At 34.1% G+C, this 16,267-nt stretch overlaps 1 protein-coding gene across 4 annotated transcripts in view; it reads left to right on the top strand.

Annotated features, from left to right (window-relative positions):
• HMGCLL1 (3-hydroxy-3-methylglutaryl-CoA lyase like 1) overlaps positions 1-16,267 on the top strand; it is a 152,530-nt gene that overhangs the window by 72,481 nt on the left and 63,782 nt on the right. For 3 of the 4 annotated variants that reach the window (XM_024248534.3, XM_024248532.3, XM_024248531.3), the window contains 2 exons: positions 6,107-6,170; positions 11,286-11,474. In XM_024248534.3, coding sequence (XP_024104302.2) covers positions 6,107-6,170; positions 11,286-11,474 — 253 coding nt within the window. The remainder of the gene's footprint in view (positions 1-6,106; positions 6,171-11,285; positions 11,475-16,267) is intronic. The other variant, XM_054557653.2, reaches the window with a different exon arrangement.

The following is a 16,267-nucleotide window of genomic DNA, read 5'->3' as shown; positions in this document are numbered from 1 at the left end:
TTATTTGAGATTACATGTAATTTCATCACTCCTGGCATTGTTCTCTTCTGAGGATAAGCAATAGTTGACTCCACTCCAAATGTCTGTGACATTTATATATGGCTTTTACTTATACTTTTTGTTTCAATTTTTGCCAGGATGATTGGAGGAACATGGGATAATTGTGAGAAGGTAGGCTGGGATAAGGCCTAACTGTAGAATCTTTTTCATGATTTAATTCTTCTAGGTAAGGTTATTAAAGACGGAAACACTTCACGTCTTGTTTTATATCATGTTTTTACAGACTATTAAAAAATGACCTCAACAAGCACAAATACAAATAAAACAATTCATATTCATTTCCACAGGATTTATTGTAATGCTGTGTTTTTTGTTAATTTTAGCAAGATTTGTTTCAATATGGTTGATGATTACTATGTCATCTGAATAATGTTTAAAAATGGATTTCAAGTTCTGATCTCTCAAATATGTGCTATTATTTCTGGCTACAGGACTTGGAACATAAATAACCCTTACCTATTTGTTTACTATAAAAATTAGGAATGTCTTAGACGAGTATTCAGAAGGTAAAAATGACATTTTAACTAATGTATTTGTGTATTAATTCATACAAGAAATAGCAATTGAATACAGTAGGCCCTAAATATCCACGGGTTATACATGCAGGGATTCAACCAACTAAGAATCAAAAATATTTTAAAAAATAATTTGAAGAAAAATAAAAATACAGTATAGCAACTACTTACATAGTATTTACATTATATTAGGTATTATAAGTAATCTAGAGATGATTTAAAGTATATAGGGAGAATTCCCCACGAACACTGAGGGATGACTATATTTGTTTTAAACAGTATGCTGTCTTGTGATACCATGTGGGCTATGAAAATGAAAATTCAGCATAACTTCAAAGAGTTTTTAGCAGACTGGGAAAATAAAATATGTATGAAAATAATTATTGTACTGCCAAAACCGGCAAGTACATTAAGAGAGATAAAGATACATACTATTGAAGTTTAAAGTAATTCTAATCTCTGGGGTGATTTAGAGAAACTTCATAAAGAAGGTACCAGTACAATGAAGTCATTAATAATATATGAATGTATGGAAACATAATCAAAATAATGGCTTTTTCAGGCAGGGCAGGAAATCTACAAAGAGCAAAGACACAATGAAGAGAAATCTCAGGAAATGTTTGGGTAATAGGAAGAAGTTTACTTTTATTGAAATAAAATTTTTTGTGGATGTATAGTAAAAGAAAGGTAGAAGGTTAGCTTGGAGTTTCACAGATTGCTAAACTTGAACACCAGTTTATTCAGTAGAAAATAGCAAGTCATTAAAGATTTTCAAAGTGGAAAAATATGTAATCAGATCCATGCTCTAAGAATATAATTTTGACATTAGAAATTGAAGTAAAGTGGAGAGACATGGGGCTAGAAACAAGGAGAGCACTTAGGAGAGGGTTCTTGGGACTGCCTCTGTACACTCAAGCTGCTGCTGGCAGAGGCTAAATGCCACAGAGGCTAGAGGGGAAGAATCAGCTAACCTTTGGTTATTGAATAAGTTCACAAAGGTGACTATCAAGTGACTTAGCAGGACTGACCCTGAGAATAACTATGTAATTTTTTTAAATGGCAAATGCAGGGGAAACAGGTTTATGTGAAAGAAATAGGGACGATGACCACTTTAGACGTGTTTAACTAAATATGCTATGTGAATGCATCAAGCTTGTAATATACATGAGGCACTTTGGGGTTGATCCTGGGGTTATGGGCATAATGGTGACCGAGAGGGACTACGGAGGACTTAGCTAACCCATAGATCCCCTTTTTCATTCTCATTACACACACAGAAATTTTATAACTTTTAAAACATATCACCTAGCTGAGAAAAAAAAAAGTCTCAGGTTTCGTCAGGGAAAATGTGGCAATCATGTAGGTTGATACCACAGAAGCATATGGGAGTATCTATCCCAGAAAGAGTACCTAGTCGTGTAGTAATGGGATTTTAATACCTACATGGGAAAAAATTCAATGTTCTGCTAAGGTATGAATTTGGAACTATGTCTTGGAGTCTGGCATCACCTCTTTGCCAATGCAAAGTCATTGAGATCCATGCCAGCTATTTTTATGGGTTGTGGATTTGTGACACATGAGTATTGTGGAAACCCAAATTGAGAAATTAAGGTAGAAATTTGTTCAAGAATTGATAAATGCCACAGGGTAAGGGCAGAAAGCAGTCAGATTCTTTCGATAGGATTGTTTAAATAATTCAAGATGCTCAAAGAATTCCTACAGAAACTAAAATTACCATGAAAATGCACTCACAATAAAAACTATAAAGCACATGAGAAAACAAGCTAACTTAAGGAAAACAAACACAGGAGACAACAGAGAAAAACTTTAGCAGAACAGAAGGTAAAAGAACAATCTGAAAAAGATTATAAATTAACCACATGAAATGTTTATAGAGGCAAAGGAAGAACATAAGACTTAAAGTATAATAATAAAAAAAAGATATAACATCTTTGTGGATGAGAAAAATAAAATTCAGAAGATGGATATACCTGAAACAATTTAGCAGTCTAAGAAAGTATAATAAATAGCAAAATCATGTATTTAAAATGACTCTTTAAAAAATTCACAATGCAAGCCAAAAAAAAGACCAGATCTTTACAGAAAACAAAATTAGTATTTGACAAAATGAAACATTATCTATAAATGGGAATATATTCATTAAAATATAAAAGTGAATGAATTAATTGAATAGCAGATTACATGTAGCCAAAGGGAACAGCAGATTATGTGCAGCTTAGCCTGCAATTAAGATTTGAGAAAACTATAAGAGTGAAGCCCAGAAAAATAAATTAATAGAAATTGTAAAAGTAAGGTTAGTAGAAAATGCCTAATAGAATTTCCATATGGAGTAAACAGAGAAAATAGATATGAGAAATATGTTTGAAAAGGTAGTACCTTGAGAATTTTCTAGAAATTAGGAAAAACACTAATGTTAATATTGAAGAAGTATAGCAGATCCTGAGATAGCTAATAGTAAAATGCAGATAAGATAGAAACAGATAGAACACTAGAGAAAAAAAATAGACTACCATAAAAGAATTAGCTTGACAGTAAAATTCCTGTTAGCAATAACTGAGACCAGAGACAGTAAAATAATATATTCAATGTGCCAAGATAACTGTCAACATAGAATTTTATACCTAGTCAAACTATTGCTCAAGAATGAAGATGAAATGAAACCATTTGCTGACAAAACAGTCTGCAATATCTACCAGACTCTTGCTGAAAGAACTACTAAGTATTCACTTAAGTCAAAAACATTGAACCAGAAATAAGGGATAAGATGAAAAAAATAAATGGAGCAATTGCAGTTTGCAGCTTCAGAAAAGTAGAAATTATTTGGAATGGGTCTGTGTAAAACTTAACCACCAGGGAATCAAAGCTGAACGAAAATATTATGGCATAGTTGTGAGGAAATTCCTGAGATTAGGTAGATACGGTCAGGTCCATGTAATATAACTTTTTACACAAGGGAATCAGTAGAGCAATCCAGGTGATGCAGTATTTCTAATAGTTGAGTGATTTTCAATGTTGGCAGTATAATAGAACTTTAAAAATTATATAAAATAATATATTGGTGGTTGGATTTCATTCCCTAGGTTTCTGGTTTAATTATTTTGGAACATATCCTAAGCATCAGTGTTTATCTTTTTTAAAGCAGCAAGGTGATTCTGTGCAGCCAAGGTTGAGAACCACTGTAATAGATTGTTAGAGAAGAGCAGAAGTCCAGAAGTTAGCTTTGGCCGCTTGTCAAAGAAGATAATTCAGTTCATATTCATGACGGTAGAGGCCTTTTCTCACTCAGGAAAAGTAGCTTGACTTCTTTAGAATGGGTTGGCAAGCTTTTTCTGTAAAGTTCCAGACAATAACATTTTAAGTATTGTGGGTCAGATGATTTCTGTTGCAACTGCTCAACTCTGCTGTAGTGTAAAAGCAGCCATAGATAAGTATGCAAACAGATGGGCATGGCTGTATTCTAATACAATTTTATTATTAAAAGAGTAATAGGCAGGATTTGGTCTCTAGGCCTTAGTGTACCAACCTCTGCTTTGGAATGTTAAAGTATACAGTTAAGGGAACATAGTTGAGAACCATCACATTAGCCTTGGAGAAAGTAGCCGCATGCATGACTAGATCAAAGCAGTGTTCCCTCACAAGATAGGGAAGAGCATATGAACATGAAATAAGACAGAGAGTGAAGATCTCAGAAACACAGGCATGGAAATATCCTGGAGGGAAAGTGTGAATAAATAAAAATGCCCACATAAAGAGTTAAGGTTCTGTCAATAAAGTGGTAGCTGTGGCCAAATAATAATTTGAAAATGCAGGAGAGGTTTGTTTTGTTTTGCATTTGTTTTATGTTTGTTTTTCACATTTAGAAGGAGAACATGTAAATAAATACCTTGGATTTTCTATTTACTCACATCTAGATGTTTTGGGTTCAAAAATCAATGTATTTATATAGTAGCATGTTATCGTAATCATTACATTTGTATTAAAACTTTTTCTCCTTCTCCATCCCTAGCCACCTTCTCCAGTGTTATGTTCATTTAAGAACATTTTATTTTCACACATCTTGATTAAATTTACAGATTATCTAAAGCATAAACTTAGATTATAGTGATTAATGGAGGGATATTATAGGAATAGCAGAGGGGTGAGCTTCCTGTCTGGCATAACTTTCCAATTTTACTTGAATTTATCCTCTTTTATCCTTTCCTATCCCTCATAACTGCTTGAATGGCTTATAAAACTACTTAATACTAAAACATATTTTAATTGACATTTTAACACTTCTATAATTTCTGTAACCTAATTTGGTTACATCTTAGAATCAATAGCTATGTACTGAATCATTGAATATGTATTTTATTTTTCTACTCCAAAGACTGTTAGGAATTTCATAGTGCATCTTCCAATCAATAGCATATTATAATTAAGGAAATAGGATATTTCTTGTGTTTTTGCCTCTACCTCTTCTCTGGCATCTGCTTCCACTGCCCCCACAGAATTATATTTCTGGGAAACAAATCCGATCTTGCCACTACCTTACGTAATAATTTTCAGTGCCTCAAAATAATTTTGAGTGATCTCAAAGTCCAGACAACTTGGAATGGCGTTCAAAGGCTTTGCTTTCTAAAGCCTTTCATATTGTGACCCCCATATTCGATCTCCAGCCTCATTTCCCACCATCCCTCTCCCTTTTATGCAGCTTGCTTCATTCATTCCTAAATGTCATACTCATTACACATTATTTCAATACAAGAATTGTAAATGTCTCTTAAGTAAGTTTAATAAAATGGGATTGATGTTAAGCTGGAAATAGCTAAAGCAGGCTTTTCCTAAAGCTTAATTATTTAAGATTGAAATGGATGTTTGTCTTTGCAGGAAATGCTTGACTTTTTAATGTTAGAATGAGTTACAAAAGAAGCTTATAGAATATCTTTATTCTGAGCCTTCTAAACACACTAGACGCTCTTCTGTTTGGAATGATTTAGGTAAACCCATGAGAGAGAGAGAAAAAATGAACTCTGAGGCTATGCCCAGTTCCAAGACCTTTGGATGATTAATGACTGTATCTAAATGAGGCCAAAATATCCAGATGGGAGTAAGAAGAAAAATTCAGTTCGTTTCCTACATGGTCTCCTTGTATGTTTCCAAAGACCCAGATATTTAACAGTTGAGTGTATGTAATTATTTAAACAAAACCATATATTTCACTGGTATTTTCTGCTTTGAATGTTAATATGTTGCTATGGTATGAATAACTTTACCAGATAATCACTTACTATTTATCCCCATCTGTTATCAAAAACACGTATCAAATTGTAATTATTATAGAAAGATAAAAACGTGAGCTGATTGAAAATGCTTCAAACTTTATTTGGTTTGGTCTAATGATAAAATAATAATAAAGTAATAGAGAAAATAAATTTTCTTGATGCAGTTTCAGCTAATTCTTAATTTTTATAAAATGGAAATGGTTTATTTACCATATGCATATTTATAAAGCTCTATTTTTAATCTAGGTATGTGTCTTGTGCTCTGGGCTGTCCATATGAAGGAAGTATTACACCGCAAAAAGTGACAGAAGTAAGCTACATCTCCAGCTTTTTTGGTTTACGGTAACATGATATATATTATTTTTAAAACTGGGCTTTCTTAATATTTATTGAATCTGCATAGCATGAAGCCATAGATTAAGAGGCGAACACTGAAGACATATTTGATCACTTAACTAACAGTTTCATTTTAACAGTGAAGTCCTGTACATTGGCTATAAGTTTTCAACGTTAAGGGACAGTTGAGTCCTATAATTTGGGTGCTCAAAGGTGGAAGGAATAAAAATATCTATTTTGTTTTTTTGTGGCTATAACATAGTGAGTGGCCTTTCCAATCTCCATCAGAATGTCAGGGTAGTTTTTGGAGAAACACTTAAACTTTGCCTTGGTTGCTTAGGCAGCATCCCAGTTTTTTTTTTTTTTTTTTTTTTGTTTATGTTTGGTAGTCAATTTTTATTTAATAACTTTTTTTGTCATTTATATATATATATTTTATTATTATTATACTTTAAGTTTTAGGGTACATGTGCACAATGTGCAGGTTAGTTACATATGTATACATGTGCCATGCTGGTGTGCTGCACCCATTAACTTGCCATTTAGCATTAGGTATATCTCCTAATGCTATCCCTCCCCCCTCCCCCCACCCCACAACAGTCCCCAGAGTATGATGTTCCCCTTCCTGTGTCCATGTGTTCTCATTGTTCAATTCCCATCTATGAGTGAGGACATACGGTGTTTGGTTTTTTGTCCTTGTGATAGTTTACTGAGAATGATGATTTCCAATTTCATCCATGTCCCTGCAAAGGACATGAACTCATCATTTTTTATGGCTGCATAGTATTCCATGGTGTATATGTGCCACATTTTCTTAATCCAGTCTATCACTGTTGGACATTTGGGTTGGTTCCAAGTCTTTGGTATTGTGAATAGTGCCGAAATAAGCATATGTGTGCATGTGTCTTTATAGCAGCATGATTTATAGTCCTTTGGGTATATACCCAGTAATGGGATGGCTGGGTCAAATGGTATTTCTAGTTCTAGATCCCTGAGGAATCGCCACACTGACTTCCACAATGGTTGAACTAGTTTACAGTCCCACCAACAGTGTAAAAGTGTTCCTATTTCTCCACATCCTCTCCAGCACCTGTTGTTTCCTGACTTTTTAATGAGCGCCATTCTAACTGGTGTGAGATGGTATCTCATTGTGGTTTTGATTTGCATTTCTCTGATGGCCAGTGATAATGAGCATTTTTTCATGTGTCTTTTGGCTGCATAAATGTCTTCTTTTGAGAAGTGTCTGTTCATGTCCTTCGCCCACTTTTTGATGGGGTTGTTTGTTTTTTTCTTGTAAATTTGTTGGAGTTCATTGTAGATTCTGGATATTAGCCCTTTGTCAGATGAGTAGGTTGCGAAAATTTTCTCCCAATTTGTAGGTTGCCTGTTCACTCTGATGGTAGTTTCTTTTGCTGTGCAGAAGCTCTTTAGTTTAATTAGATCCCATTTGTGAATTTTGGCTTTTGTTGCCATTGCTTTTGGTGTTTTAGACATGAAGTCCTTGTCCATGCCTATGCCTGTTTTTCTCCTGCATACTTTGGCCTATTATATCAGAGTATACACTACTTTTGTGTTTTTGTCCTTTTGTGATCCTGTGGATCTTACTGCTGTGATTAAGTTGCTGTTATTCCAGAACAATTTTACAGCAATAGATTATAGTCATTAAGGCCCTGATTACTGAAGTTTATTTTTTCCTGTCCTTTATTATTTATTTATGCCAATGAATACAAAATGCACTGTCTCTGAGATTATATTAGATTGTCTCAGAAATGTATTTGTATATAAAGTATATTAATGTAGACCTGTTTTTAAGGTTAATTTTGACAAATTTAGTAATTTTTGAAAAATTTTGCACCAAAGCAGTGAAGATGGCCTTATAAGAAAATCCAAATTTAGGCAGGATAAACTTTCAGTTTAGCTAAAGCTGTTCCTCTTTTGTGCTTTCATTTGAACTTTTGGAATCTACTGCAGATTTTTCAAATGAAACATACCCTTTTATCTATTATTTACACAAGACCCTTGCACACAGAGGCACATATACTATAAAATAACACAATTCAGGTTTTTTTAGGTTTTTCACTTGCATGGGACCCTTCCAAGGCTCTGTCATTAATTTGCATTCACAATTGTATATTTTTTTTAAAGAATAACTCCAAAGGGCATAACTTCAGGCTTGCCCCAGAAAACCTGGATCCACCTTTGCTTACCAGCACACTTGCTTTCTTCCTTTTGCTGTGCACCACATAGGAATGAACCACACACACCTTGGGTGAGGATCTCCATTTCTGTACCCGAATGCCTAAGGTGCTACCGCAGAGTCATGTAACAGGAATAATTCAGGACCAGAAACTTTAAAGGGGCCTTTTGTGTGATTCTAATACATTTTGTGCTTAACTCACTCTCTTCTCTCTGAAATTAATACTTCAAACTGTGATTACTCTGTTCAGGCCTCTGGTCCTTCCCCTCATTGTCTCCCTCCTCGGTTTTTGCTTTCTCATTACACTGTGCTTTGCATTTAGCTTTTTCCCTACCTGGAATGTTCTTTGCATTTTATATGTCAGCTGCCTGGAAGCCATTAACATTTGCATTTGATATTCTTCCTAGAACATTCTTCTCAAATCCTTCCCTCTCACCCTCTTCAACGAGTTAGTAAGGACTTTATAATAAAGCTTACTTTATTTCAAGTTGTCACATAGGTCCTAAGTTTGACAGATCCAGGTCAATTTCCTTTGCTGCATGCTCTTAGAATCCTATTTCTTTGTTTGAAAATTCTTATTTTTAGCTAGTATTTATTTATTCTTTAGTAGGGTTGACTAAGATCTATCCTCACTTGACTTCAGGATCTGTAATAACATGAGCTATGTCAATATTCATTTCCCCATTATATCCTGGGACCTAGCACAGCATCTGCCATAAAATAGGTATTGAAGAAATACATATTAAATGAATGAGCGAATCAGTATCATGTGCCAGATTGTGTGTCAAATGGCTTTTATACATTCTTGTTTCACTTTTACAACCAAACATATCATTATTAAAATTGTTTTTATCTTTTTTTTTTAAGAACAAAGTAACCAAGGCTTAGAAAATATGCTAAAAGAAGGTTTTTTGTTGTCTGTATTCTACAGATTAGGGATTGAGGCTTAAATAGGCTAATCTTCTGCCCAGTGTCACATGATTAGAATGAGTGGGAGCTGAGATTTAAATTCAGACCTCTCTGATTCCAGAACCCATGTCTTTGTCAAAATACCATGCTGCCTTTATGCATTCAAATTGCTCTTTGAAAGTAACATTATTCAGCTTGAAGAGATCTTGCAATTTACCTCAAAGTATATATATTTATGAGCCAGATAAATTAGGCCAGAAATATTAAATGACTCTACCAGTTGCAAAGCTACCTAGTGAAAGAGCTGAACTTAATATAGTTGATCCATGAACAATTTGGAGGTTAGGGGCACCACACTCCACATGCACAGTCAAAAATCTAGGTATAACTTTTGCTCCCAAAACTTAACTACTAATAGCTTACTGTTGAGTGGGAGCCTTTTAGATAATGTAACCCATCAATTAACACATATTTTGATTTTCATGATCTTGAAATGGTGGGCAAATGTAGCTGGAGACCTCAATCTATGGTGCATATTGAGCAATTCAGCTTTCTCTTATGTCATGACTTTTTTCTGCTTCTTGGGAGCACTTCCAGCATCACTAGTTGCACTTCCTATGAGTTCATTGGCGTTATTTAAGGTTTATGGTATTGCATTAAATATAATGAAAAACACATAAGAACTGCAAGAGGTCACTTTGTGCTGTGATATGCAATTTACTGGAAAGATGAACTGTTGATACAGACATGATTAGCGTCATCAGGATTTTAAGTGGATACCCTCACTGGAGCTCACTGGAATAGTAACAGAAGGTGGCTACAAAATTATTACAATAGTACAGTATGTACTATAATTAATTGTATGCAGTTATGATTTAGTACTGAATCATTACATGCACATTTCTCTTGAATGAGAATGGCACTATCTACAGTCTGTTTGTGTGCTGAGTTTTGATAAATTTTAACCTTTAAAAATACATTTGTATTATTTTATAGTAAATGAGAAAAATAGATTAGTATTAACATATATTTTATATATTCATGACATACCTTTTTCTTTTTTTGACATTTCTATGCTATGGGATTTGTCTGCAAGTTTTTTCAAATTGTTGAAAATATCCGAAAAAAAAGTTAATGTAGTTATTTTTAAAAAAATCATGTACAAGTGGATCCATAGAGTTCAAACTTGTGTAGTTTAAGGGTCAGCTGTATATATATATATATATATATATATATATACACACACACACACACATATATGCATATATATGTATATAGGTATATATATGTATATATGTATATATATGTATTTATGTATATATGTGTATATATGTATTTATGTATATATGTGTGTATATATGTATATATGTATATATGTGTATATATGTATATGTGTATATATGTATATATGTGTATATGTGTATATGTGTATATATGTATATATGTGTATATATGTATACATGTATATATGTATATATGTGTATATATTTGTATGTATATATGTGTATATATGTATATATGTATGTATAGCAAAATATTTGTAAATTTCACATTTTTTAGGGCAATGAAGATCTCTTATTACTGTTTTGACCCCTAAACTAATAGCTTAAGAAATACCACTTCCAAAGTATATCTGTAATGCTTTGGTTTGATTATAGTGTTGAGAAACATATGCCTCCCATAGTTGACATTGTAGCTTATAATTTCATAGTAGAACAAATAGCTGGATAAAAAGGTAGGTAGATATGACTCTAAGGCAAACTTGAATATTAGAAAAAGATAATTGCAATAATCTCAAAGTCTTATATAATGTTTAGAATATCATAAGCAAAGAAAAAGGACCAGAAAATACATTATATATTTTTCATGGACATTACTGGTCTTAGTTGTAATTTTTACCTTTAGGTGATGTTAGTTGTGGCACAAGAGGGTTTGAGTTTCTTCATTTCCATTATTTTACTAGCACTTCACGTTTATCAACAGGTGTCTAAGAGATTGTACGGCATGGGTTGTTATGAGATCTCTCTAGGAGATACAATTGGAGTGGGAACTCCAGGAAGTATGAAAAGAATGTTGGAAAGTGTGATGAAAGAAATCCCACCAGGTGCTCTTGCTGTTCACTGTCATGACACTTACGGACAAGCCTTAGCAAATATCCTTACGGCCCTTCAGGTATTTTGTACTCTTTGTGTGTTACGTGTGTGCATAGGGTGTTCATCTTTATCTGTAATATAAACATACTGAGAGCTATATTGTTACAATTTTCATAAAATGTTATGAATCTAATTTTAACCAGTGTCTGCACATGCAGGCACTTGGGAAATATTTGTCAATTTCACATTTTTTTAGGGCAGTGAAGATCTCTTATTACTGTTAGTTTGATTTGATAAAATCTGTAATCTGTTCTTTTGAAAAGTATTAATCTTAGCAGAGTTATGTCTGCTTGTTTCTCTTCCCATATTCTATCAACCATAACATTTAATAGACTGAAATATGATGGCATTTTGAGCAGCACAAAACACAAAAATAGTAGACGATCATAATCATGAAACTAATGCTTTATTTGGCGATTTCATGCTCTATGATGGGAAGATATGGTGCTGAAATATAGTATATTTTGCTTAAAATGTTTTCCTGAGGTTGGCACGCTTACTTTTGACAGAATTTATGTGTTTTAATCAACTATATTCCATTATATGATAAAGTGAAGAGATCTAGAAAGTTGGAAGATTATGAATTGCTTATTACACTCTGTGTTATTTTAAAAAGAATAGCTATAAGTAGCATTAAACGTATTATTTTAAAATTAATGTCAGTTTCTTAAATGCAGCTAAAAATGATTTGTTTGATATCCTCAGAATCCAAGATTTCGACAACCAGAGATAAGACTATATAAAAGCTTTCTGGTTGGAGGCTGAAAACCAGTATGTAAACTTAGTATCACAGTCCTAAAGTATACAGTTGCTTGGCAGAAGTTAAAAAACAATGGGAAGATCAAGTTCCACAAGGGCTTATTTTGACTTTGTAACATATGTGTACAAATCCTTATTTATCCTCTGGAAGCAAGAAAAGAACGTTCTATTGAACCAGAGAAAAGAGAAAATGTTATTCCATGGTCTTTGGGGCGTGGGAATTTTTGCAATTTTCCTTCCCTAGGTATTCTAGTTTCTGAAACAATAGAAAACTAGGCAGCACTTCAGTATCCTGTGTTCAGCTGCAACTGGAAGTTATTGTTTCTGAAGGGCTGTTTCTCTCTCTCTCATTTCTCTGTATGAATATATCTTCTATATTTTAACACTTCGAGTAATCATTTATTTGTGTAGCATATTTATTACAGAATGAATGACAGTTTAGGTCTTCAGGATAAAGGGCTATAGAACAAGATCTGGGACCCCAAACTTCTGCTTCTAGACTAAGTCTGCCTCTTGAAAATGCCCAAGTAACAAAACATTGCTAATACCCCAATGCAGTTTTAATGGTTAAGAAAGGCTTATCTGAAGAAGTAATTATTGAAATCATATCTAAAGAATGAGAAGGGTCCAGGCGCAGTGGCTCACGCCTGTAATCCCAGCACTTTGGGAGGCTGAGGCGGGTGGATTACGACGAGGTCAGGAGATCAAGACCATCCTGGCTAACATGGTGAAACCCCGTCTCTACTAAAAAAAATACAAAAAAATTAGCCGGGTGTGGTGGTGGGCGCCTGTAGTCCCAGCTACTTGGGAGGCTGAGGCAAGAGAACGGCGTGAACCTGGGAGGCGGAGCTTGCAGTGAGCCAAGATCGCGCCACTGCACTCCAGCCTGGGCGACAGAGCAAGACTCCTTCTCAAAAAAACAAAAAAAAAAAACAAAAAAAAAAAAATGAGAAGGAACTAATCCTAAAATGGTGTGTGTGTGTTGCGGTGTGTGTGTGTGTGTACGTGTGTGAAAAGAATGTTTTAAGCTGATGAAACATCGTTTGAGCAAAAGTCGTTGGGGAAGGAGAGGATTATGTCCTAGTAATTAAAAGAAGACTAATGTATTCAGATAAATTAAGGTTTATGAAATTTGCTAAATTGGTTGAATTGCATTGTCTCTGTTTTCTGAGAGATTTGGACTGAAATTCTGGGCCATTTTTCCATCTTATAACAGCCATACAGGGGACAGGAAACAACGTTGGGCCAAAGCAAGATGAGGAAGATGAATGAGAACATATGTAAGGACAGGACTCCCCAAAAGACCACACCCCCAGTCAAAGGGTGAATCAGCAAAAGATCCATCCCATAAAAGGAGAGAGCAAGCATATTCATGTCTCATGGTCTCAGCTATGAGTAGAGGAGAAATAGGATGTATCTCTTTATACTACACAACGTTTTGTGGGTTTAGGGTTCAAGTTCACATACCTGCAGAACTGGAAAGACCTAAGCAGATGAGTTATTTTCAAATACTTATGGGTCAGTTGCACTGCAGATGCCAGAAGAATATTCTTATAAAATATACATTATTAATATATACATATATTATATATGATTATATAATCATATATAATATATGTATATATTAATAATGTATTTTTATATGTTAACATATAATATATAAATATATTTTTTAAGGAACATATCTTCAGCTTACGCTAAACTATTTGAGATCTGTGTCTTTCTGTGCATGTGTGTGTGTGTGTGTGTGAGGGGGGAGATTGATACTGTACCCCTCAGTGGCTCCTGTGATAGTAGAATGTCTGTCTAATTGTCAGGATCTGAGGATCTGTGTTTTCTGTTTTTCTACCATGTGCAGAAGCTCTGTTGTGTGCCTGGGACGCTGGGGCAGAAAGGAGGGAAGGGGGCTAGGAAAGCAATAGTATACTCTGTGTTACATTGCCCCAGAGCTGAATTTATAGCCACAGTGTAAATACATGGATAAGAGAGTAAAAATGGTTTGCATGATAAGCAACATGATATGAGGCCAGAGAAGCTACTATAAATGAGTGACTGAGAAAATGTTCAAAAAGCAGAGATGTAGAGCTTTCTGTCTTTTCCACCGTCAGCTGGCATAGAGTTTGATAACGCATTGACATCATAAGAAAGATATATACACAACTGCTTTCTTGAAACTATGTAACTGAGACAGTGTTCAAATGTTTTGAAACTTTTATGTTTATGAAAGACAGCCACATGTGGTACTGGAATGTCACTGCAAACACATGTGGACTGGTCCTGAGTGGCGCTGAGTGAGGTGTTCACCAGTGCTCTCTTCTCACCCCTGTTCCAACAACAAAAACAGAATAAGCAGGTTTAACTCTAGAGGAGAAGAAGAAAATATATTGAAGAAAACTGCCAGAGTTTGAATAGAAGGAGAATCAGAGAAAATCTAACTTCATTATGAACAGGGCCAACCTTGGCTTCAGGAAGCAGAGGCCATACTTCATTTTTAAAAAATGGAATCTTTGAAGTGGCTTCTAGTAAGATTGGTGGTGGATGTGGACTAGATATCATTTGCTTTAATTTAGGGGTGGAGAAACCGTTTACAGTGCTTCAGACTGGAAGTTAACATTAAGGCAAGGAGGCATGTAATAAGTGGAAACTTGGCCACAATGATAGGAAACAAATGAAAGTTATAAATGGAACGTCCTCCTCAGTCTGGAAAGCACACACTAATAGTGTAGTAGAGGGATCTGAGGGATCTTTCTTGGGTTCCTGGGTTTTATTGTTTTTTTTTTATTACTTAAATATATGATTTATGGGACCAGAGATGGTTGTATGGAATTCAAGAATAATTATCATATTATTTAATATAGAGAAATTATTCTGAGCATGTCGATCCCAGTGTGGGATATTTATAATCCCTCAAAACCAAAAGAGCAAGAAAATGAGGTGACAAAATGTACAGCATTTTAGTAATGGAAGAAACGGATGTGGCCCAATATACTTATCTTAATTTTTAATGTAAAAATTTAGCTTCACCCTTCTGCCAAGTACCTAAGTAAAAGGCCAGTTAACAAATTGTTTAATCTAATTAATTTCTCAGCCTCTATTTTTCTCCACTGAAATGAGGAAACAAATGAGATCCAATACTGAAATAACAGCTACACGTTGATTGGTAGCATAAAGACAAAGAACAGGCAATATTTACATTTCTTCTTCTGAAGTACTATGTGCCCTTTTTTCTCTTAAGTTTAATAAACTTTAATGTGCCTTTTTTCATAATGTTTTTCATATGTTTACTATTCTCTTTTAGAAAGACCAAATTATTCACCTAATTTTTACATCAAAAGCTTTCAGTTTTTAGATTTACTCTTTTTTTAATTATACTTTAAGTTTTAGGGTACATGTGCACAATGTGCAAGTTAGTTACATATGTACACATGTGCTATGTTGGTGTGCTGCTTAATAAACCATGTTCCATGTTTAAAAGCGACCAAATAGCAAATCTTTCTTCATATAATTTGTTTTTGAGTTTCTCAAGAAGAAATTTTTTAAATTCCCATTACTAGCCAGATAAACCTCTTTGTTTCTCAGTTCTATATTTGTAAGAATGGATGTAATGATGTCTACTTCCCTGAGTTGTGCAAAACTGAGATGAGATACAGAATTTCTAGAATGATGCCTTGATAACAATGCATGTGGTTGGACAGTTGGATTTTCAAGTGTGTATAAACAAGTCTCCTGAGCCACAGAAGTCTGAATGAACAAAGATGAACAAAGTGCCTTTATATATGTTTTTTACAAGTGGTTGGATTGTTTACATCAGTGGTAAAAAAAAAATGGGTATACATTCTAATACTTCTATTTGCTTTAGTTCATCTCCAACATCTTTTTATTAATATAAGCATCTCTCTGATTTTGGCAACAGATGATCAATTAGTTTTTGTCTTTAGGGATAATATAATCTTCATCTATTTCTAGATATCCACAGGTATAATGGATAGTTGGAAAAAGCTGTTTCTGAGCTACAGGAAATTTTAAACTGACATTTATTTAATCAACATATAA

The sequence above is a fragment of the Pongo abelii genome, chromosome 5 (assembly GCF_028885655.2).
Source record: "Pongo abelii isolate AG06213 chromosome 5, NHGRI_mPonAbe1-v2.0_pri, whole genome shotgun sequence".
Classification (NCBI taxonomy): Eukaryota; Metazoa; Chordata; class Mammalia; order Primates; family Hominidae; genus Pongo; species Pongo abelii.
The sequence above is the reverse complement of the archived record's forward strand: the minus strand, read 5'-3'. Positions and strand labels throughout refer to the sequence as shown.